We start from the raw sequence: 26,273 nt of genomic DNA, 5'->3' as shown, positions 1-26,273 counted from the left end.
CTATCCCCCACCCATTCTAATTCCCCAAATATTGGCGAAAATCAGGGTGAGCTCATGCTGGATACTCCTGATTGCCCCTTGGTGGCCCAGGAGATCTTGGTTCAATGATCTTCTCAGTCTCCTGTACGATTATCCCAGGAAACTTCCTCACAGGTCAGATCTTCTATCTCAAAGCGGCAGACTACATGCGGATCCAGTAATGTTCCACTTACACGTCTGGCCGTTATCAGGCAATCTCTGCAGAAGAAACGTTTTTTCTGTCAGGGCTTCAACCCTCGTTGCTTCTGCAAGGAGAAAATCCACCAGAGCAGTCTATGATGCTCGCTGGAAACTCTTCTCTAATTGGTGTATTGGAGGGAAAATTGATCCCCTCAATCCCTCTGCTAGACGCATAGCAGATTTTCTCATCTATCATTTTGATGATAAGAAACTTTCTCTTAGCTCTATCAAAGGATACAGATCTATGATTTTGCATACATTGGCTTTTACTAAGTCATCACAAATCTGTGCTGATCCAGCGATTTCTGAACTGATTAGAGCTATGGAACTTAAACGTCCTGTATCTCGAACACTGGCTCCTAAATGGGATTTAGCTTGTGTGCTTGGTTTGCTTACTAAGGCTCCCTATGAACCTCTTGATCAGGCTTCTTTACAGTTCCTAACATGGAAGACCGTTTTTCTTCTTACTATGGCTTCATCCAAACGGAGAAGTGAAATTCATGCTCTTTCTATAGGAGATAACCATCTTCGTTTTGATGCTGTCGATGGATCTGTTACATTATTGTCAGCCAGGATTTCTTGCTAAAAATCAACTTCCCTCTATGGCTTCCAAACCCTTCAAAGTTCCAAGTCTTTCTAGAACTTGTGGACATGAAGATGATGATAGACTCCTTTGCCCGGTAAGGGCTTTGAAGTTCTACCTTAAGAGAGTAAAGTTTATTAGAGGTTCTCGTAAAAGACTTTTCATTCCATTAAAAGGGAGGGGGGGGGGGCGATGTGTCTGCGGCTTCTATTTCCCGTTGGATAGCCTCGACAATTAAGAAGGCTTATTCTTCTCTTTCATCCAGTGATTTATCCCTGTTTAAGATAAGACCGCATGAATTAAGAGCTCATTCGGCTTTGTGGGCTTATATTAATTATACCCCACTGTCTGAAGTGCTTCAAGCTGCTTTCTGGAGGAATCCTACCACCTTCTCCTCTTTTTATCTTCGTTCTCTTGAGTGCCAACAAGACAATTTGTATATGTTGGGTCCTCTTGTTGTGGCTCAAACTGTCATTTCTTCTATGGCGTAAGTACTCTAGGCCATCCGAGAATTAATAACGTACAATATGGTACTAACGAAGATATTCTGAGGACATGATCTGCTATCTCTGGCTGAAAACCCTAAATATGGGTTCTGCTGTGATGGGAAAAAATATGTGAACCTTCCAGCCGCAGCTGCAAAATCAGCTAGAGATAACAGGTATGTATTTATGCTGTTAAAACAAATTTTTAAAGTAAAATTCATTTTAATTATTAAATACTTACCTGTTATCGGTAAGTCCCACCTCCCACCCCGCTCATCGACATTTTATGTTTTTGTAAAGGAAAGATGAGTTGTTGTTCTTGATTTCCGGTTAGGTTACATTGTATTATGTTTAACCTGACTTGGTTTTTCTTTATTAGAGGTGGATGATTCCCAGCGCTTGAAGTTTTCCGGATAATTAACTCCCTGGAAAGGGATTAGCTAGAGATAACAGGTAAGTATTTAATAATTACAATGAATTTACTTAAAAAATATGTTTTTAGACCGGTTATTTTCATACAAAAATGTACCGGATAGTTTATATGCCGACATATAAAGAAAAGAAGGCAGTCTTTCCAGCGGTTATCAATCTTTGGGGTATTATTGTAATTATTCGTAGACCCGTCCGATTTCTACTTTCATTTTCAAGGTATTCAACTTAAAATGACCTGAAAACGGGGTGCATAGCTTTGAACAGCCATAACGTCATCAATTGTGCAGCGATTTTCACGAACTCGGTCTTATCCAACGCAAAAATGAATGAACTTTGATCAGAAATTCAGTAATTGTTTGTTGTTATGTACAGGTACCTTTTTGAATACCATTTGTATAAATAATATAGTAACCTTAGTAGATTTTTATTATATTATATATGTCATTGCCAAAATTACCCAATTGAGTTAAAAAACTGGGGTTGAAAACCCCAATTAAGCTCAAAAGTAGGTGGTGACAAATTTTGCTAAAACTCTATTGAATTTACAAAACCCCTATTGTTGTAAATACAGGGGGTGAAAAACCCTATATACCCCAAAAGTTATCTATAGCCCTGAAAAGTGTACATGTGCTTAAATAAAGTATTTGCACATGCCGAGAATATTTGTTTCAGCCTTTTTTTCAGCAGTGGAGCGATACAGGGCCATCATGGCCCTCTTGTTTATGTCCCCCACTGCTATAGTGGGGGACATATTTTTTTTGCCCTGTCTGTTGGTTTGTTTGTTGGTTTGTTTGTTTGCACCAGCTTTAACATTTGCCATAACTTTTGCAATATTGAAGATAGCAACTTCATATTTGGCATGCATGTGTATCTCATGGAGCTGCACATTTTGAGTGGTGAAAGGTCAAGGTCATCCTTCAAGGTCAAAGGTCATATATATGGGGACATTCTTTGAAAATTATATCCTAGGGATTTGATACAACGATAAATCTACTTTATATTTTATGGTCAAGTATAATAACATATACTAATACGAATGTCCATTTATCATGAATAGTAACTGATACTGGAAAGCCAATGTTATTGCTGGAAAAACATTGTGATGTTTTGCATATTTACCCTACAGTGAAAAATATAGAATCTAATATTGTTCACTTAAATTGGATTTTCTTTTACTATATTAGATAATAATAATAGTCTTTATGTATGTATTTGATAACTAAGTATATATTAAGAATGCATTTATTAATAATAATATTAAAATGTCAATGTCCATATAAAAAATTCAGTCTACATGCATGCAGGGGACAAAAATATTTATAAATGGCACTCGTCCTGCAGGACAAGTGCATTAAAATTTTCACTCGTCCTGCAAACACATGCACTTGTCCTTCAAATATGTGTGAAAGAAAGATTGCAAAGGACTGATATGACTAACAATGTTTCCTAAATCACTGCTAAAATGCTGCTTACTTAGTTATTCATGCCAGCTGATCACAGAAGAAATGTTAACTTACTTTATTTATGAGGAACACAAAATAAATAAATGAAGACAAATTTGTTTTTTCCTTTTTCTAATGCTTGCGTGCTTTCCATTTCGGATGGTTGAACATCGCTCCTGCCCCCTTTAAAGAACGCTCGTATGTCAGACATTTTTCAGATGAAATTCAGACTGGTTTAAAACCGTACTTCGCAGTAAAATAATTCTTTAAAAAAATCAATACTTACAGTGAATGAAGTCAGATAGTTCCCTGTCAACATGGACGCGCAAAGTTTACACCAAAAAGCCAATATTTACTCGGGACACAGTCTCGCATAACAACGCGCACCTGCTGTATGAAATTTACAATTACGATTTCCGGTTCATTCGCGTTCTACTTTCGGAATAGATATGCTTTAAGAAATGATTTTATTTAATGAAAATGAGTCTTACTGGTCAGAAAATACATATTTTAACATCAGTTTTTTTTCACTCGTCCTGTAGGACGAGAGCTTTAGGGAAATTCACTTGTCCTTTCAAGATTTCACTCGTCAATACGAGCGGACGAGTGGAATTTTTGTCCCCTGGCATGTATGCTATAAAACAAAAAAACCTATCTTCAACCTATCTGCCACCAGATCACTCCACTCCATTGTGCAGCCATCAACCCTAATGTGTCCTATCTGTCTCGGCTGTTGAGTATAGAGCCCAACATCAATCTGGAGGACAGAGACCACAGGCGGCCCATTCACTTTTCAGCAGTCTGTGAAGGGGTGGGACCCCTGGAGTACCTCTTGCAAAGGTACATACACTTTTTGGGGTTTTCTTCTGTTGTGTAATATTTTGGCAGCTAATTATCCCCCGCCAACGGCGGAGGGATATTGTTTTGGTGTTGTCCATCCGTCCGTCCTTCCGTCCGTCTTTCCGTCCATCCTTCCGTCCGTCTTTCCGTCCATCCTTCTGTCCGTCTCTCCGTCTGTCCGGCACTTTTTGTGGAGCCATATCTTGGAAGTGCTTTGGCGGATTTCATTCAAACTTGGTATGAGTATAAATATGGATAAGAGGACGATGCACGCCAAATGGCATTGTACACCATCTGTTAATAACGGAGTTATGGCCCTTTGTATCTTAAAAAAATGCTTTTTTAGGGTCAAATATAACACTTTTGTGTCCAGAAGCATATTGGCAAGGGATATCAATTCAACGAATTTGCTTGTTTAATTTACAATGCTGTCAATCAAGATTTGTGGCTCATATTCAATATTATGCCCCCCTTCGAAGAAGAGGGGGTATATTGCTTTGCTCATGTCGGTCGGTCTGTCAGTCCGTCCACCAGGTGGTTGTCAGACGATAACTCAAGAACGCTTGGGCCTAGGATCATGAAACTTGATAGGTACATTGATCATGACTCGCTGATGACCCCTATTGATTTTGAGGTCACTAGGTCAAAGGTCAAGGTCACGGTGACCCGAAATTGTAAAATGGTTTCCGGATGATAACTCAAGAATGCTTAGGCCTAGGATCATGAAACTTGATAGGTAGATTGATCATGACTCGCAGATGACCCCTATTGATTTTTAGGTCACTAGGTCAAAGGTCAAGGTCACAGTGACCCGAAAAAGTAAAATGGTTTCCGGATGATAACTCAAGAACATTTAGGCCTAGGGTCATGAAACTTAATAGGTAGATTGATCAGGACTCACAGATGACCCCTATTGATTTTGAGGTCACTAGGTCAAAGGTCAAGGTCACAGTGACCCGAAATAGTAAAATGGTTTCCTGATGATAACTCAAGAACGCTTAGGCCTAGGATCATGAAACTTGATAGGTAGATTGATCATGACTCGCAGATTACCCCTATTGATTTTCAGGTCACTAGGTCAAAGGTCAAGGTCACGATGACCCGAAATAGTAAAATGGTTTCCGGATGATAACTGAAGAACGCTTATTCCTAGGATCATGAAACATGATAGGTAGAATGATCATGACTCGCAGATGACCCCTATTGATTTTCAGGTCACTAGGTCAAAGGTCAAGGTCACGGTGACCCGAAATAGTAAAATGGTGTCCGGATGATAACTCAAGAATGCTTATGGCTAGGATCATGAAACTTCATAGGTACATTGATCATGACTGGCAGATGACCCCTATTGATTTTCAGGTCACTAGTTAAATGAAGACTTGTTTTGAGAATGCTTATTCTGATTATTTTTTTCAAAGGTACAGTTTTGGGTATTTATTTAAGTGATAGTCTTGATTCTGTTTGTAGGGAGTTGAGTTTCATTGATAACATTGTTTTACAATTTTAAGAATGTATATGAATTTAATATAATATGCATGTTTTGTGTCAATGTGGGGTTATTTAAAAGTACCCCTTGCAAAAGTACATTTTGGAGCTTATATGCAAATTGAACAGAATGCAAGACTGATATAGAGATTGTAATTTCATCAAAGGTTTTTTCAAGTGCCCAAGATTGGGTATGTCTAACATTGTGTTGTTTTTTCATCAGGGGTGCCAGTCCGCTTGAGCTGGACAATCAGGGAATGACACCACTGCATTATGCCTGCTTTGCTGGCAGACCCAGAAATGTGGATATTCTTGTGAAGAAGTCCAAGGAAGGCAAGTTTCTATCACATGCTAACAAAATTCAATGGATGATTTTGTAGTTAAACATCCCTTCAACATATGCAACGCTAAGGTGTCAAGATTAATTTAAAGTCCTCCATTATTAAACAACTTACTTAAACAACTCAATCATATGTTTACCCGCTCAGAGGTTGGGGGTAATAACGGTACAAAATTTAGCAATTTTGCGTATGTTTATAGCCTTTTTAACCAGGTTTTCCGAAGGAAAAAACTGGTTATTAGATTGGCGAATGCGGGCGGGCTGGCTGGCTGGCTGGCTGGCTGGCTGGCTGGCTGGCGGGCTGGCTGGCGGGCGGGCGGAACAAGCTTGTCCGGGCCATAACTTTGTCGTTCATTGTGAGATTTTAAAATCATTTGGCACATTTGTTAACCATCATTAGACGGTGTGTCGCGCAAAAAAATTACGTCAATATCTCCAAGGTCAAGGTCACACTTTGAGTTCAAAGGTAAAAAATAGCCATAAATGAGCTTGTCTGGGCTATAACTATGTCATTCATTATGAGATTTTAAAATCATTTGGCACATTTGTTCACCATCATGGGACGGTGTGTCGCACGAAAGAATCACGTCAATATCTCCAATGTCAAGGTCGCCACGACTAAAAATAGATTTATTTTAAAACAAACTTACAAAGGGGGTTAATTTTGTTTGTTCATTTCAAAAGTTCAGTTTGAGTTGTCTCCCTTTATCAGATTTTTTTTCACAATGAAAACCTGGTTTTGTGACAATTTTGTCCCTTGTTTTTCCTTATTGTGAAAAGTACCTGTACTGTACCTATTGGTTGAAATAAGCTCAAAAAACCATGAAATTGTAAAAATTTGTGTCGTGAAATATTCAGATGGGGAATTGTGGGTCTATAATGGCTAGGCATAAATTGCACAAATCAATTCAACTATTCATTTACATGAATTTCAGATTTTGTGCTAATTTTATATGTTAACTTGCTGATAATGCACTTTTGGAACAAAATTGACGAAATTTTCCTTCGGTTTGGTAATTTTTTAGAAGGCAAATGGGAATTTTGTAGTTTTTCCTCAATTGTGAAATTACCTTTTACAGGTTCTTTATAAAGAAGGAAAACAATATCTAGTTCACATCAAAAGACGAGTTTAAATTACAAGAGAATAAGTAAATGAGAGTCTATGTCAGTAAAATTGCAAACCTTTAGGTGTAAAACAGTTAAAGTAAAACTGCTAACGAAATTTCCGTGATAGGAACATTTATTGTCTGAATTATTGATATATGATAAGCTAATTCATGAGGTGTCTATAGGCCAAATGTAATTCTTTTTTCATTTAAATTGAGAAATATTCACTGCAACATGGTCCATGTGTGCCACAGTTGCAGCCAAGCAGGATGAGTCACTGTTCTCTAAGTGGGGACCTGGAGGCGTGAACAGACCAACCCGCTACTCCTACTGCCCAGTGCATTATGCAGTCATGTACAGTCATGTGGTAAGTACTGCCCAGTGCACTATGCAGTCATGTACAGTCATGTGGTAAGTACTGCCCAGTGCACTATGCAGTCATGTACAGTCATGTGGTAAGTACTGCCCAGTGCACTATGCAGTCATGTACAGTCATGTGGTAAGTACTGCCCAGTGCACTATGCAGTCAAGTCATGTGGTAAGTACTGCCCAGTGCACTATGCAGTCATGTACAGTCATGCGGTAAGTACTGCCCAGTGCACTATGCAGTCATGTACAGTCATGTGGTAAGTACTGCCCAGTGCACTATGCAGTCATGTACAGTCATGCGGTAAGTACTGCCCAGTGCACTATGCAGTCATGTGGTAAGTACTGCCCAGTGCACTATGCAGTCATGTACAGTCATGCGGTAAGTACTGCCCAGTGCACTATGCAGTCATGTACAGTCATGTGGTAAGTACTGCCTAGTTCACTATGCAGTCATGTACAGTCATGTGGTAAGTACTGCCCAGTGCACTATGCAGTCATGTACAGTCATGTGGTAAGTACTGCCTAGTTCACTATGCAGTGATGTACAGTCATGTGGTAAGTACTGCCCAGTGCACTATGCAGTCATGTACAGTCATGTTGTAAGTACTGCATTGCATTATGCATTCATGTACACTCATGTGGTAAGAACTGCATTGCACTATGCAGTCATGTACAGTTATGTGGTAAGTATTGCATTGCACTATGCAGTCATGTACAATCATGTGGTAAGAACTGCATTGCACTATGCATTCATGTACAGTTATTTGGTAAGAACTGCATTGTTCTATGCAATCATGTACAGTTATGTGGTAAGAACTGCATTGCACTATGCAGTCATGTACAATCATGTGGAAAGAAGAGGCATGAATTCATCGCAATCAGTTTAACCAAGCAAGCTTGAATCACTTAAGACATTGAAAATGTTACAAGTCCTACTTTATGACACTGAGAATGAGGGAAAATTACTCTCAGTTTGGAAATATCTTTATGGTTTTACTCTATCTGTAGAGCTGTAACGATTCGGTTCGATGCATCGAAAAACCGGTTCAACGCCGCCGATTCGATTTCGATATTAATACGGCCAATTTCGATTCGATTCACTGCAATCCCGATTGAACTGCATTTTAAACCTTACTTTCCAAATCCGTCGTCTAAACTTTCTTGTCATTTGTTATACGTCTTGTGATTGGTCAATAGCCAATATGACATTCAGTGAATGAATGAATGGATACAATGCTGAGCATTACATCAGCCGGTAAAATGGCTTCTTCAACCACGCTGAAAGACGCACCGTCAAAATTAAAATCAAAAGTATGGGAACATTAAGGATTTTGCAAAGGTTCTGATGCAAAGGCAATTTGCAAAACGCGTTTTGGGCCATCCTTAAAAAATTGTTTGTTTGGCATAACCCGACCCAGGTAAATTTGGGTGGGTAGGTAGGTAGGGATTTTATTTTTTTTTAGTAATTTTATTTTCTTACATTGAACGCCGACATATACTAAACTGAAAGGTAATTATCAAATAAAGCTCCAAGTCGTCTGCCTCATGAAAGGAAATTGGTAAAGATTTTTATGCACCTTCCGTATCACCGCACGTGTATTCGTAAGTCTATTTTTTCTATATTTTCTCGCCATTTGAGTCATTTGCGAAACTATTGAGAATTTGGCTCAAGAAAAATCTAAATTGTGAAAATGCGAAAATCTAGTAAAATTTCGTTGAAAACATCCGCCATTTTAATCCGGACTGGTTTTCTATATTTGTCTCTTTGTTTCAATGAAAGGTGTTCGCAATTCGAACAGTTAACGAAACCCCGTCTGTACCCGATTAGACATTGCTTGACCTTATTGTTAATGAAGTGCACATGGTTGCTGGCCAATCAGCATTGAGCTCGCTTACACATGACATGACGTTGTCGAATGAAACGTGAGAACGGGTGGAGCTATTCGGATAATATTGGGTCATTCATGCGCAGATGTTGTATAATTTGAATACACATTTAATATCGCCGTCTGCCTCCAAAATAGCGACCGGTCGGAAAGTCGTATAAAGAGATAAGCAAATGAAACAAAAACGTGACAATACCCGTCAATAAATATTTCTAAGCTGACCACTTTTTATCTTTCTACCGAATATTTACCGATCTGAATTAAAGAGTGATAATTAAATAATTAGTTATTTGGCGATACTATTACACATCTCTGCCGATTGCCGAATTGAATTGAACGGTGATAATTAATTAATTTGTTTTTTTACTCCCAAACTATCCTGAACGACAGCAGCGTATTTTAATTAAAGGGATACGAGAAAAACAGGAGCGGTTTAATTGTATTTAAAGTCTAATTAATCGCATATGCATATGTCAAATAAATAAGGGACTCAAATAAATACTGGTACGCGTTTTGTTCATTGCTATTCTAGATATCCTTGAAAGAGCATTCAATTAAATTGAAAGGTGATAATTAATGAATTTGTTTTTTACTCCCCAAACTAGCCTTAATGGCAGCAGCGTATTTTAATTAAAGAGATCATGAAAAACACAAGTGGTTTAATTGTATTTAAAGTTATATTAAAGTATCGAGTTTGTAACTTTTCGGAAAGGTAATTTATCTAGACAACTATAGAAACGGAAGTAACCATTTTGTGTTCTTATTACTTTATTATTATTATAATTATTATCGTCCCGAATATTGTCAAATTGAATAAAATGTGAAAACAAAAAACAGCGTCTCTGCTTCTTTCTTTTGTAATTATGACTGCTTGACCCGGATGTCAGCAAAGGGCCCGTGTGTTATCGGTAACAATCAATGGTAATATAAACAATAAACAGAGATATTTATTATGCAACTTTCATAACAACAGCACTATAACACATCCCGATCATTATACCGGGGTATTACTGTGAAACAGATAGTTGACAACACCAAATTGATTGCTATTTTCACAACACAAAAATAAATTGATACTGAAATGGCCGATTTCGGACACTGATTTTTTTAGTGCGTATTTTACACAGATTTTCAATTTTTACCGATAAATTATGACCAAACTAGGGGGTGCGTATTATGCACGAGGGCGTATTATATTCGTGGATTTACGGTACATTTTGATAACAGAAAGTAACTGTTACTAAATTATACCCATGTGATGTTTTGATCTAATTTTTTTCCTCAATACATAATTTTATGGTTTGTTGACTAAATGTGGGCATTCTGTTAAGAAGTCAACTGGAAGTTGTTTATATACATGTTTTTTTCTGTTAAACACATGTGATACATTGTGCGTTTTATGTTATTTAAGAATAACTCAACACGAAGTTTTGTTCAATGAACTTGTTACTTATAAAACAATGTTGTGTTTTTAATTTTATTTAAAAAATTAAACACTTTAAATGTACAACATAGTAAGTTAATAACAAATACCAAACATATTAGTTCATGCCCTGGACAAACCAAACATGAAATAGTTTGCAAAATAAGCAGTCAATAGTTTAATTTGAATCGAATCGAAAATAATAGAATCGGACCATTTGGTATCGAAATCGAATCGAATGATGGGTGAATCTATCTATAGCTCTATCTATCTGTGTCTGTCTTTGTTGATTTCATACTTGCTCTTCCATTTAATGAAAAACAAGTGAAATAATATTAGAAAAGAATTTTTTTTTTAATCATCATTTGTTGATGAAGAAAAAAATGCTGCGATGTAAATGAATGCACTTTAAACTAAGCATTAACTTACAGATCGAGGAGGCTTATTAAAAAATAAAGTAATGTGCCCTTGAGCGTAGCTGACAAAGTGGTGCTGCGGTTTTAGTCATGTTTTTACCAAAGATCTAGTTCATTATTAAAATGCTCGCTATTTCCCTCCTGGCAGGATGTTCTGAAGATTCTCATCAAGCATCAGGTGGACGTGAACAAATGTCTGTCAGCAGGGAAGAACAAGGTCACACCTCTCATGATGGCCGCCCAGCAGGGGAACATGGAGATCTGCAGGGTCCTTGTACAGAACGGAGCCTTCATTGATATTCTTGGTGAGGGCAAGGACCTGTTATGTGATGCTGAAACAGGGGCTCTATTGAGTTTTAAAGTAGGGGGATTATTTCGAAAGTTGGAGTGGAATTTTATGTTTATTTTTACTGGAGCTTTAAACTGTTAAGTTTTAATGAATATCTGGTTGATGTAGCCCGGCTGAAACAATTATCTTCATGTGATCTTCAAGGGACAATTATGTGTTAAAGAAGGCTCTTGTAAAAATGAGGTTGACAATTTATGTGTTCTGTTCAAAGTGAACAGGTTGTGGCAATTACAATAGGTAGTGCTAGTATATTGTATTTGTAGATAAATGCATACTTAAACAAGTAAATCTAATTAGATGTTTTAAAAATGTTGCTGAACTTTTGTACTTGGAAGTTTGTATTTTTTCTTTTTATGTCCCCCACCACTATAGTTTGGGACATATTGTTTTTGCCCTGTCTGTTGGTTGGTTGGTTGGTTTGTGTGTTTGTCTAGACTTTAACATTTGCAATAACTTGTGCAATATTGAAGATAGCAACTTCATATTTGACATGCATGTGTATCTCATAGAGCTGCACATTTTGAGTGGTGAATGGTCAAGGTCATCCTTCAAGGTCAAAGATCAAATATATGGGTCAAAATTGCTAATTTAATGTACACTTGCAATATTGAAGATAGCAACTTGATATTTGGTATGCATGTGTATCTCATGGAGCTGCACATTGTGAGTGGTGAAAGGTCAAGGTCATCCTTCAAGGTCAAAGGTCAAATATATGGGGACATAGTGTTTCTCAAACACATCGCTTGTTGTTCATGTAAAGACACTTTATATGTATGTACGATCATGATAAAAAAAGACTAATATTTATGCTTGTGAAAATACTTTTTGTGCGAGGTGTTTGTAAGCACAGGCATTGGGCGTGTGGCCAAGTCACTTTAACACTATCAGTATGTCATAAAACAACATTTTTCATCATTTTGACAAATAAAAATCAAAGAAAATCTCATATAATATATATATATACAAGCTAGGTATCTCTTGACACAGGAAAATCACCTACATCAACATTTTTAAGCCATTAATTGCCTAAATGGCGGTTAATTTTTGTTAACTATGTACCATTTTGTTGGGAAAGGTTGCCTCGTGACAAAAAAATGACCAAAAACGTCTACTTGCCAACATAAACTACAAGAAAACACTTCTCAAACTCGTAGAAATGCTAGGTTGGCTCTCGTCTGACCGAACGTTAAGTGCCGATTTTACAAGAGTAAAACTATTGAAATACGCCAGCTACCGAACATAATCCGCATTAGTACAGTAAACAAATATGAGTTTATCAACTAACAATACAGATTTGTCTTTTAGTTCACACCAAACACTAATATAATCGTTATGTTTGAATGTTTATTTCAATAGTGTATGATGATCTGGGTCATGGCAGGCGCTTGCGAAACGTCCTTCACCTTACGCTATTTATCCAACGATTGGTTCCGCGCATCAGAGTTACGGAATACATGAAACCAAGAACCATATTTACCTTGTAAGCGTCTGATCAACTCGAAATTGCCAATAATCAATTCCCGTTTTACAATACATGAAACCGAGAACCATATTTACCTTGTAAGCGTCTGATCAACTCGAAATTGCCGATAATCAATTCCGGTTTTACAACGATTTTAAACAGTATAACGCGAACAAAGAGACAAATCTGTGTTAAAAATGTTGATGTAGGTGATTTTCCTGTGTCAAGAGATACCTAACTTGTATATATATATCAGAATTATTATACCTCTATTACCATTGGTAATGTGGGCTATATAGGAGTCACTTTGTCGGTCGGTTTGTCTGTCGGTCTGTCTCGAAACTTCATCCGATCTTCACCAAACTTTGTCACAAGGTGTATCTAGATGATGTCTAGGTAAAATGTGAATATGGGTCATGCTGGGTCAAAAACTAGGTCACGGGGTCACTTAGTGTGTTTTAAACCGAAAGTTTGTTGGGACCAAAATTTTTTGATTTATCGTTAGATTTTAAAATTACTTGGTACATTTGTTCACCACCATGGGACAGTGTGTCGTGTGAAAATAGTACATCGATATCTCCAAGGTCAAAGTCACACTTAGAGTTCAAAGGTCAAATGCTTGTCCGGGCCATAACTTTATCATTTATTGTGAGATTTTAAAATCATTTGGCAGATTTGTTCACCATCATTAGACGGTGTGTCACGCGAAAGAATTACGTTGATATCTGCAAGGTCAAAGTCACACTTTGAGTTCAAAGATCAAAAATGGCCATAAATGAGTTTGTCCGGGCAATAACTATGTCGTTCATTGTGAGATTTTAAAATTATTGGGTACATGTGTTCACCATCATTGGACGGTGTGTCCCGCGAAAGAATTACGTCGATATCTCCAAGGTCAAGGTCACACTTTAAGTTCAAAGGTCAAAAATGGCCATAAATGAGCTTGTCCGGACCTTAACTATGTCGTTCATTGTGAGATTTTAAAATCAGTTGGCACATTTGTTCACCATCATTGGACAGTGTGTCGAGGGAAAGAATTACGTCAATATCTCCAAGGTCAAGGTCACACTTTGAGTTCAAAGGTCAAAAATGGCCATAAATAAGCTTGTCCAGGCCATAACTATGTCATTTATTGTGAGATTTTAAAATCATTTGGCACATATGTTCACCATCATTGGACAGTGTGTCATATGAAAGAATTACTTCGATATCTCCAAGGTCAAGGTCACACTTGGAGTTCAAAGGTCACAAATTGCCATGAATGAGCTTGTCTAGGCCATAACTATGTCATTCATTGTGAGATTTGAAAATTACTTGGTACATTTGTTCACAATCATAGGACGATGTGTCATGCAAAAGAATTGCGTCAATATCTCCAATGTTAAGGTCACACTTGGAGTTCAAAAGTAAATAAATGGCCATAAATGCGCTTGTCCGGGCTATGTACATTAATTTTGTTCACAGTCATTGGACGGCTTGTCATGTGAAAGAATTGAAGAGTTGAAAGGTTGAAATGGCCATACATGATAATGGCATAATAATTCTTAACAATCGCCATAAATTACATGCTCTTGTTTTGTGAAGACAGCATGCAAAGTAGTCTGTGTCAATGCGGCACGTGGGCGTATATGTCACGTCTGTGACAAAGCTCTAGTTATTATTATTCATTTTGTTTGTCAAAATGATAAAAAATGTTGTTTTATGACATATTGATAGTGTTAAAGTGACTTGGCCACGTGCCCAATACCTGTGTTTGTAAGAAAACCTATTGCTCAACAAACTGAAGTGTGTGTCCATGTATAAAACTTGTTATTACAGATAAACTGAAGAGGTCCGCTTTGACTCATGCAGTGATTAATGGACACACTCATGTGGCCTCGTACTTATTGAATCTCGGCGCCAACCCAAACTGTTCAGACTCCTCAGGCAACAAGGTTGTACACTACGCGGCGGCTTATGGCTGGATTTGCTGTCTGAAACTTCTCAAGGAGGCCGGGGCCAGCTTCAATGTGGCTAATGATTGGCAGGTGAGGCTTAGAAGGCTTGGTTGGAGCCACGGTCTGGGAAAACAGGGCTTAATGAACGTGCTTTAAGTGTCGTCCCAGATCAGACAGGCTAATCAGGAACGATACTTTCTGTCTTAAACTATGCACCCATGTACAATCATGTGATAAGAAGAAGCATGATTTAGATTTTTGTTAAAAAGAGACAAAATAAGATAAAAGTGTAAAGTGTCATCCCTTATAAGCGGGTGCGGACTGCGGGAAATTTGCTGTTAGAATTTTGACCAAATAGATTATTTAAGTCAGACAAGCTCAAAACCCTGTTATGAAGATGGTCAGGAGCCTCTGTACAAAAAGGCTTTGGGGTTAAATACCCTTGAGTGTTCAACCTAACATTGAGCCCTGATTACTACACCTTATAGGATTAAAGTTGACGATTAACAAATGTTTTACATGAATGTTGATCAATACATTTAAAAACAATTTACAAGGAAAATTTATAGTGTTTACTGTTAAAAGCATTTTCTGTTGCATTTTGCCAGCAAGTTTATTACCAATACCTTCTCCTAAGCTGTATCTTCTTTTTCTTGTCAAGACAACTCCAATCAGCATTGCGTTCCTCAAAGGTCATGTGGGTATCGTGGATTTCCTGCTCAGTCAACCTGGAGTTGACATCAATTTCAAGGATGACGAAGGTATCACTTGTCCTTGTTAATAGGTTTTGACCTGGACTTGTTTAGGTTTGTTGACGTAGAGTTTGTACAGTTGTACAAAACGAACCTGTCTTTGTTTAAATGTATACAACATGTGACTAATTTTCCATGCTTGAGATTGCCTGATAGTGTGTGCTCCCATGAAGGATGAAGGGCATATTCAATATAACCTGCATCATGCAGAAATGGGTCTTATGCAATATGCGTCCAGCATATCTCCAAGCCTAGCCCGCGCAATCTCTTGGCTTAGATATACCCTGTCTGCAATAAAGTTACACAAGATTTTGCTGTTTCTTTAGGGGGCTGGGTATCTCTTGACCAAATTGCACCATTGTGCAGGCCAGTCTGTAGCTACCCTAGCAGCATATGGAATAAGACACATTTTTGTCCCCTACCGGTTTCACCGTATGGTTTGCGCTCTGTGTCCCTCAGTCTGTCAGTCCGTGAGTCTGTCACACTTTTCTGGATCCTGCGATAACTTTAAAGTTCTTAATATTTTTTCATGAAACTTGAAACATGGATAGATGGCAATATGGACATTATGCACGTCATTTCATTGTGTTCCTACGTCAAAAATTCTGGTTGGTATGGCAACAAATAAATTAAAAAAAATTGCCGGTAGGGGACATGTATTGTTTGGCAATAGTCTTGTTGTACATGGCAGGTTGACTTAGTTAAACTGTTAAGTATAGATTAACATGTCCATTTTAATTGTAATTATGAAATCTTAATAATCCACAAACTTTTTGAGAAAATTTCAGTGGCACATTTTTGTCTTTCTTAATAAATGTCTATCTTTTAATTAGATAAGTATTTAACAAATTTGCTATTTAATTCAAATGTGTTTAATATTTGTTTTTTTTTTAACCGTTTTTCTGTTGTTGCTTTTGCAACTTGTTTTGCAAAAAGCTTCCTTGTTATTCCAGGCCGTACCCTGACAACAGTTGCCACAACAAGTGCCCTGGTGCCAGGCCTCTACAACCAAGTAAAGTACCTGCTGGCCCGCAAGGCTGATCCAACCATCTGTGACGTCAACGGCATGGACTCTGTAAGTGTTGAACAACATTCACACCCAGCAACATTTGAGTTGATGTTTTGCCTTTGTCACAGGGTATAAATAAATAGTAAGTTAATATTAAACAGTTTGTCCGGACTGTAACTTAGTCATTTATCATGCTATTGTAAAATAATTGACACTTATGAAAATCATGAGAAGACAGCATGTCATTTTTAGCTCGGCTGTTTTCGGAGAAAACCCGAGGTATTGTCATAGCCAGCTCGTCGTCCGCCGTGCTAAAACCTTGACATTTTCCTCTAACATCAAAGTGCTTCCACCTACAACTTTGAAACTTCATATGTAGATGCACCTTGATGAGTTCTACACTCCACACCCATTTTTGGGTCACTATTTCAAAGGTCAAGGTCACTGTGACCTCCAAAAAAAAGGAAAAAATCTGACAAGCTTTCGCAGCAGAGCGTGGCTTCCGTTATGCAGTGCTCTTGTTTAATGTTCCTCTGAAAGTTGTAAGGTCAAATTTGGCCTTAAACATCTTTTTCCCAACAGTCATTATGCAATATTAAAAAAACTTACCACTTATGACGATCGTGAAGAGACTGATATTCAGGTGTATTATCCGTCTTATATCCTGAAAAGTCAGGGTTGGGTCACACTTTGAGGTCAAAAGTCAAGTTAAGCTATTAACAGCTTGTTTTAACATAGGTCCAGTTTTCAGAAAAAGGTGGAATGTGTGGACAACTTTCCCCTATGTTTTGTTGAATGTAGCAAATTTAGTTTAACATGTAAGCAGGATTGCATTGAAGCCTTAGCCTTATGTAGAAGCATTCATGTCCATTTCTTAAACCTGGTTATCCCCCGCCATAGGTGGAGGGATATTGTTTGGGCGTTGTCCGTCCGTCCGTCCTTCTTTCCGTCTGTCCGGAGCAATATCTTGGAAGTGCTTTGGCGGATTTCATTGAAACTTGGTATGAGTATATATATGGATAATAGGATGATGCACGCCAAATGGCATTGTACACCATCTGATAATAACAGAGTTATGGCCCTTTGTATCTTGAAAAAATGCTTTTTGTGTGTCCAGAGCCATATCTTGGAAGTGCTTTGGCGGATTTCATTGAAACTTGGTATGAGTGTCCAGAAGCATATTGGCGGGGGATATCAATTCAATGAATTTGCTTGTAGATTTTGAATGATTTGGAAGGGGTTGTTATTTTGGCCTAGTTAAAAAGAAATTATTTTTTTATAATAATCAAAATAGTACTTTGTTTGTTATGTGCATGTTTGAAAGTAAAATTTATTTTTCAAAACTGATTTCTGTTTTTTCAGTTGCACCATCTTGCTAGTTGCAGTATAAAGAAAACCAATGTGTTTTACTATCAGTCTGAGGAGGTAACTATTGTATGCTGAATATATTGACCTAGATCCTATATGAGTTGTCACTTAAATCCCAGGACAATAACATGCATATGAGCTGCATTCTGGAAAAATGGTGCTTAATGCATAGACGTAAAGTATTGTCCCAGATTAGCGTGTACTGTCCACACAAGTTAATTAGGGACAGCACTTTCTGCTTTAATGGAATTTTTTTGTTCAAAGGAAGTTTCTTCTAATCCAAAATCCTAGGTGGAAAGTGCCCTTTTAAGTCTGCGCGAACTGCATGGGCTAATCTTGGACAACACTTTATGTACATGCATGAAGCCACATTTTCTCAGAGTGGCTCATCTATATATCAAAAGTTTAAAAGTTGGGAATTCTTGTAGAATTAAATAAATAGAAATAATGTGTACATTTCAATTGATTATTTGTAAAATCAGGGATCTGAATATGGATCAATGGTAATTCAGCAGCAGTTTTAATAAGCTTTCGCTTGTAAGATAACTGTTAGTCAAATCATTTACGAAGCATTTTGAAAAATCATAACATGGCAACTGGCCCTTGTGCAGTATTTCATCTTTATTGTAAACATACTGTACATGAAATACATGAAAATTAATTTGTTATCGATTTGAAATTTACTTTAAAAACTTATTTTTTCATTATTATACAATCATTTTAAATTTCATCATTATATGCGAAAACTAAATAGTTAAATCTTTGTGTTGATTATATGTTCCATTAATGTAATAAATATGTTAAAACACCAGGGCTTTTTTTCCTTCTTTGCGATTGGCCGTGGACGGACATTTCACAATTTTGACACGGCCATTTCACAAACCTGACATGGCCGTGAATATTTACAAAAACGGCCGTTTTAAATCGTGAAAAACGGACTTTTTGTGCTCAAAACTGTCAAAAACGGCCATTTCGGAACAGAAATATAAGTTTCATAACCTCGTTTTTAATTCCGAATTCGCGAAAAACTGTCGACTCGCGTTACCGATGTTTGTTTGTTTTAATCGATTTTAAAGTGTTGTGTAACCGGTGAAACCGGCGTAAATAGTAAAAGCTCTGCCCAGCAACGTCACTATAAAAAATGGCGACGCCGAACGCTCTCTACTACACGAAGAAAATTAAAAAAAAACGCAAAATAATCCCGATTTATTTAAATTTGGGATAACAGTAAAGAAACAAAAGCTTTCTACAGAAGGGTAAGATTTGAAACATGCACATTGAAAACATTATAAGGAAAGTCATTTAATAAAAGTGAAAGTATCTGCCGCGGCTTATGTATTGATGGAAGCTAGTCAAAACGGCCCCTAGTCAAAACGTCCCCTAGTATTGATGACCGAGACTTGTTATTCGTATCTGTTTACGATTGGAAATCTTGGTTAAAGTACATGTAATAATGTGGTTTTTTCATATATATTTTTTTCATTTAAATGCATATTCATGACACATATTCATGATTCAAACTTTGTATGTAGTCTATTTATGCTTTGTGAAAAAATTTGAAAAATAAAATAACTTGTTTACATTTCTTACAAAAGTACTGTTTTTCAATGTATACCTAATGTTTCAGATCAAATGACAACCTCCCAGGGAGATCATCATACACTGGCGAGGGTCAGGCTCACAGAACATGAAAATTATCATGAAGAAGGAATTTTCCTCTTCAGATTTTGAGAGAATTATTGATGATTTTCAAGAGTAAAAAGAACAGAGTTCTAAAGCTGTAAAGTCCAGAACATGTCTGAGTTATGTGCCCTTGAAATGTTCTATGTTTATAAATGTTATTCCTGTGGTAAAGAATTGTTGGGACCAGGTATTTTAGTTGCATTTGGTACATGAATAATTTTTTGCAAATCAGATATATGTATATGTGTTGTTATTGTATCAAATACAGTATTCATAGAAGGAAAATATGCCTTTATTGCATTATTTAAGGAAATTTTGATAATATTCAAGTGTTTAACATGCTTTAGCTATGCTAATGCATTGAACTTTGAATTTCACAATTTAAAGAAGTTCGCGACTCGTTTTTTCACAATTTTAAGAAGTTCGCGACTCAATTTTTCACAATTTTGAAAAGTTCGCGACTCAATTTTTCACAATTTTGACAAGTTCGCGACTCATTTTTTCACAAAGTGAGGGGCCAGGGCCGCTTCACAAAGTCAGGAAAAAAAGCCCTGAACACATATAAATTATGACAGCATTACTTGTATGTCATCATGATAGAATAAAGAGGTTGACGAGGAGAAGATGTCACTGACAGTGAAGATTGCTCAGTTACTGTTGGATGCAGGCTGTGACCCCACTGCAGAGACGGCTGACGGTAAAACAGCACTCATGTTGGCCATTGAAAAGGTAGGAAAAATGTTTTGGAGTTGGGAATTGGGGGAAATCACCAAATGCTGAGTTAATTCTATGAAATTCTAAAACTCTTGTTGTTATAAGATTACATTCTTGCTGCAGACTCAGCGAAACCTGTAAATCAAATCAGACACCCAGTAAACAATTTCTGAAAAATATTTTGCAGCTATCAGACAATAATTGACAATGTCTGGAAAGAAACTGAAATATTCACAGATTACAAACATGTTTTTCTGAAAGATTGACCAAAATGTCTGAGAAGTTTCTAGCTTTATTATACAGGCCGTCAACTGATTCCTATATTCCTTAATTTTTCCTATATTTTGGAGAATTTTCCTATATTTTTGACTTTTTTCCTATTTTTTCCTATATTTTTTACTTTTACCCTCTATTTTGTTCTGAAAATTTCCTCTTAAAAAATTCTTATGAGAAATAATACTGCCTTTAGAAGTAATACTGCCTTTAGATATTTTAATTTACAGTGTAAAAAGCTGCCCCTGTCCTCTTCCAAAGCATCACCATCTTGAAGGAGGGCTGTTGTACACCATTGTGATATCTATATGGACACCTTTGATGAAGAAAATACAATCATTTCAAAGGTGAGAACAAATCCTAGCAGATAGTTGTAATAGGTCTTTCCCCAGGGATGCTCTTCTGTGGGAATATTTAATGCTCTTCCTGATCTTAGATGGAATTGAGGGTATCTTTGATACAGGCTTCCATTTATTTTGAATATTATTTAAATATTTTAGGGCATTGGAAGTCTTGTAGAATAATTTAGGAGGCTGTTTTGAAAAATCGTTTTATTTTTAGGTGAATGGTGATACAGTTACTAACAACTTAAAAAGTCGTTCATACTAAAAATATGTGATACACTAACCCTTAGCTTTTGTGTCAAGTAGTAAGAAAAGAAAACTGGACAGCGTAGAATGCAGCAAAGGATCTTTTTATTAACGTTTTATGTTTTATCAAAGTGTGATGTTTTAGATATTACAAAGATATCATTATGTAAATATTTGATCCACTTAGACATAACTACACATCTTATTCGTGTCTTTAAGATATGTATCTACCATTATGTGTCTGATACCCATGAGATTAGATTGTTTTACAATTGGTATCAATAACACAGTGCAATTTTGTTCAATTAATTTTTTTGATGTTCAATTTCAAATATATTTATATGCAGAAGCTGCCAGAACAATCTTGCATTCTGTATGTACATTTTATCATATAGGATGTTTTGGTGTTCATTTTATGTCCTAAAAATATTTGATCAAAGAGTGTATAGGAATTTAAATGTGCATAAAATACAGAATTTATATTATTTACATGATATGATACTACATGTACACTGTAACTCTAATATAGTGCGGTCCATTATAACGCTGTGTCCAATATAACGCGGGGGGTCCTTGGATCCCGTTTTTTCTCCAACCTTCCATTTCTGATTCAAATCCATGTTATGCAAGTTCATGTATTTTCATAAATTCAAAGAAGCCGGCGATCACAGCTTGATTGCTTTATCCGTCCGTTTATCTGATTTTAATCGATTAGAGGTTAAACGACACTCGACAGCTAATTGGTGTTAATCTGTTTTGTAATGTGTGAAAACTCTTGAGTCGGTGTTTATTACATGTATTCCCTATCAAAACGGTTCGATGCGCTAATTTCAATAAGGCAAGTGCAAGCGGAATAATTATCAAATTAAAGTTATTTATAACGATTACCTGTTTATGTTTTGTATTTATCGTGTATTGTATTTCATTGTATAAACTATGGCTGTGTAAGTGTGTTATCGTTTATTATATGCTACACATGCTTGATAAATAAAAATATCTTTGTGTGTGTTTAATGTTTCATTACGTATACGAAAAATAAATTTAAAAATCCTGACGATTTATTTTGACTTGCTAACGCAGTGTAATAGTTAACAGAGATGCACTTAAATTTTTGCCCGTTATCAGAAAGTCCACGGAAAGCACGTTTTTTACATGCTGCGTATGACGCAATAAAACATTTCTTTGTACATGTATCGTATTGCATTCAATCTAAATTTAAATTCGCTCTTCCAATGAAAGCTGTGTCCCATAATGCACTACTAATTTTTCTGAAAAATGGCGTAGGCATATGAATTTGTTTACGAAGTTCATAAACATATTTCTTGTCATAAATGTTAAACATTATTTTTTCGTAAGTGATGTAATTATATTGGATTATTGGATAAATGTGCTCATTAGAAAAGCGGTAATTATACTGTTATCGTTCGATTCGGTTTACATGCATGTATTTGCGGATGACAACACAGCATGACGATACACAGGACATTTATTATAGGCTATACATGTACTTTACCTGTTTTTATAGCCCCTTAAATAAATAAGCTCAAAACTTATAACGCTGTCTGTTTATAACGCTGTTGTGTGGCTTGGACCCCGTCATCCGCGTTTTATTGGAGTTACAGTGTATGTGATTCAGTTTTCGGTTTCAATAATTTCATTATCAATGTTACACTCTTATGTTAGGTTGTAAAACTGTGTTTAATAATGTTGTGTGTTTTGTTGATTGTTAACTATTTTATTAAAATAATTTCAGGTGTCCACATTGATGACCACAGTGTGTTGCTGCAGCAGCATATCTGCCTTGGTGGTGAAGATGAGGGACTTTTTTGTTAAGTAACATGAATTTAATGATAATTGACAGGAAAACGAGTAAGTAAGAAGTTCTGTACATACATTATTACCTCAAGAACCTTACTTTTTACCATAAAATTCCTATATTTTAACCCTAAACAAGCCCAAACCTCCTATATTTTGATGCAAAAATTCCTATATTTTTTCCTGTATTTTCACCTTAAGTTAGTTGACTTATATATTGGAAATTTTTTCTGACAAGCCCTAAGGTCCGTGCACAATTTTTGTCCGGGCTATTTCTCAGCAACTAGTGACCGGAATTCAATGAAACTTTATGGGAAGCTTCACTACCAATAGGAGATGTGCATATTATCAGCGGATTCTGGTCGGATGATTTTTCACAGAGTTATGGACCTTTGAAATTTTCTATAAAAAAATTATTTTCCCCCCCAACTACTGTGCCCTCAAGACGTTTCCTTTTATCTGAATATATAGTGCAATATTGTGACAAAAAAACCTTTGGGGAGCATCACCCGTCTCGACAGCTTCTTGTTTGTACAATGCAATCAAAAATATGTAAACCTCTTTCTGAGAAAAGTTTGCTTAATGCATATGCTTAAAGTGTCCTCAACGATTAGCCTGGGCCGTCTGCTTAGTCTAATCAAGGACGACACTATCTGCATAGACTGGATTTTGTTAAGAATAGACTTAATATAAAAGAAAAATTCCATTAAAGCGGAAAGTGTAGTCCCTTATAAGCCTGTCCAGACTGCACATGCTAATCTTGGACATAGAGAATACTAGGTTAGTTTTGAATACAGAGAAGTTTATGTAGCGAGGCTTAGAACGCCGGGAGCGCGAGCCTTGGCAAGCAACATAAACTTCCCTGTATTCAACACTAATCCTAGTATTCTATTTATCCCATTTGATTTTTTTTCAACGTGACATTTAACATAAATAGATCTAATAACCTTAACAATAATTTTAATTCATTCTTAAAAGCGCTTAAAATCTAACGAATGTAACCATGCGTAGTGATATAAATGTATTTGTTCTGGTACGCAAAATAGTCTTTAAAAAATTCACACACAAACTGTAAAACGAGAAAAAATATCACCATATGCCTCGATTCAATTTTACGCAGCATGCGAATTGTAACACATTACGACCGCGAAAAGAAGATTTTTACTTTAATATAATTCATTTTATTTTCGAAAGAAAATGATCAAAATCCAAAATGGCGGCGATTGCTCTTGACAAAATGATGTCGAATTCAACATACATGTACATGTAGATTTACATACAGAGTCGTTCTAAACATAAATTATCAAAAGAACTATACTCGCCTTATTTTTTAATGGACGCTGCAGATTTTGATGGCGTCTAGATCAAGCCTTCACACACAAACTGTAAAACTGTAGTTTGTGACCCAACACAAGATAATCCGTCATAATTCTATTAATTTTTGAAACACTTGTTGCAAACGGGTTATTCTTACTGAATAGACTTTCTTTGATAAAATAACAAAGACAAAGTTTATTCATCAAAGAAAATACCCTTACGTTTAATTACATCCAAAAGCAAAACAATTCGAATAGACTACTGAACCAAAATACACACCCATCAATATGTTCTACACACACAATTTCACATCCAAATGTGCTCGCACATTCTGAACATCAACAACACAAATAAGCTAGATCTACATGTTCGTCTTAATCCGTTGTCTCACCGGTTCCATCCGAGGTAAGTAGTCCATAGAATATGCTTTTCATATTATAATTGCATCCAGGATAAATATACACAGAAAAAAATTGCGTCTTCAATGTTTTTTTCCCAGACATCGCACACTAGTTTCTAGCACCAGAAGATGACATCACATATTTTTGGAAAATGATGCAATAAGTATATCATTTTATGACGCCATCAATCAGCTGATTCATTATACGGATGGCGAAAAACTATGTCCCTTGACTAGATTTAAAGGTTGAAGGTCGTATAGGCCTAATTTTGAAGCTAAAGTTTTCTCGACTAGAGAATTCTTATGAAAAATCATTCAGTGGTAAAGTAAAAAGTAGTCCGTGCACGAGACAGGTATATTCAACAAGGTGGGAGACAGGCATGTTTATTCCACAAGGTGTTATACCGTCAATGTCGGTATAAAAATGGGATAAAACACATTACACACAGGCATTAAGCCCAGTTTTCACAGAACGAGGCTCATTTAAATGTTCCTCATTTCAGCTGAATATTGGCCTGGTGAAGTTGCTGGTGGACAATGGGGCTACCGTGACCTCACACAAGTCTGACAGTGGCAAGACTATACTCCACAGCATGGCAGACCTGTGCATGGACGCTGATATGGGCTCCATACTCAGAATCCTTGTTAATAAGGTATGGGCTGTATGTGCTGGAGGAATGGTAATAACAGAGATGGAAATTCTCAGGAGCCTTATAGGGAAATTTGAATCCACCTCTATATTTTCTGAGATATTTTGTATGTCTTTTCATCCAGTGAAGAGAGAGGTCCATTAACAATAAACCAAATCATTGTAGTTTTTCTTCAAAAGCCTAAGGAATATTAAGATACCTTCCATTGTCTGTCCCTATTAAAGGGCATCAGCTCCATTCTCTAAATGGTAAAAACCAACACTTTTAAGTTATTACAAAACTGATCAACATGTTCATATTTATGTCCCCCACTATAGTAGTGGGGGACATATTGTTTTTGCCCTTGCTGTTGGTCTGTCTGTTGGTCTGTTGGTCTGTCTGTTTGCGCCAACTTTAACATTTTGCAATAACTTTTGCTATATTGAAGATAGCAACTTCATATTTGGCATGCATGTGTATCTCATGAAGCTGCACATTTTGAGTGGTGAAAGGTCAAGGTCAAGGTCATCCTTCAAGGTCAGAGGTCAAATATATGTGGCCACAATCGCTCATTTTATGAATACTTTTGCAATATTGAAGATAGCAACTTGATATTTGGCATGCATGTGTATCTCATGGAGCTGCACATTTTGAGTGGTGAAAGGTCAAGGTCAAGGTCATCCTTCAAGGTCAGAGGTCAAATATATGTGGCCCAAATCGCTTATTTTATAAATACTTTTGCAATATTGAAGATAGCATCTTGATATTTGGCATGCATGTGCATCTCATGGAGCTGCACATTTTGAGTGGTGAAAGGTCAAGGTCAAGGTCATCCTTCAAGGTCAGAGGTCAAATATATGTGGCCCAAATCGCTTATTTAATGAATACTTTTGCAATATTGAAGATAGCAACTTGATATTTGGCATGCATGTGTATCTCATGGAGCTG

The 26,273-nt window shown here is 36.6% G+C and overlaps 1 protein-coding gene across 3 annotated transcripts in view; it reads left to right on the top strand.

Moving 5' to 3' along the window:
• LOC127872886 (poly [ADP-ribose] polymerase tankyrase-like) overlaps positions 1-26,273 on the top strand; it is a 255,395-nt gene that overhangs the window by 76,130 nt on the left and 152,992 nt on the right. For all 3 annotated transcript variants that reach the window (XM_052416370.1, XM_052416369.1, XM_052416368.1), the window contains 10 exons: positions 3,838-4,001; positions 5,710-5,819; positions 7,188-7,300; positions 11,176-11,332; positions 14,657-14,865; positions 15,437-15,536; positions 16,481-16,602; positions 17,899-17,961; positions 20,188-20,316; positions 25,200-25,349. In XM_052416370.1, coding sequence (XP_052272330.1) covers positions 3,838-4,001; positions 5,710-5,819; positions 7,188-7,300; positions 11,176-11,332; positions 14,657-14,865; positions 15,437-15,536; positions 16,481-16,602; positions 17,899-17,961; positions 20,188-20,316; positions 25,200-25,349 — 1,317 coding nt within the window. The remainder of the gene's footprint in view (positions 1-3,837; positions 4,002-5,709; positions 5,820-7,187; positions 7,301-11,175; positions 11,333-14,656; positions 14,866-15,436; positions 15,537-16,480; positions 16,603-17,898; positions 17,962-20,187; positions 20,317-25,199; positions 25,350-26,273) is intronic.

Source organism: Dreissena polymorpha, chromosome 3 (assembly GCF_020536995.1).
Source record: "Dreissena polymorpha isolate Duluth1 chromosome 3, UMN_Dpol_1.0, whole genome shotgun sequence".
NCBI lineage: Eukaryota > Metazoa > Mollusca > Bivalvia > Myida > Dreissenidae > Dreissena > Dreissena polymorpha.
Note: the sequence above shows the minus strand (reverse complement) of the source record. Positions and strands in the feature narration are given on the sequence as shown.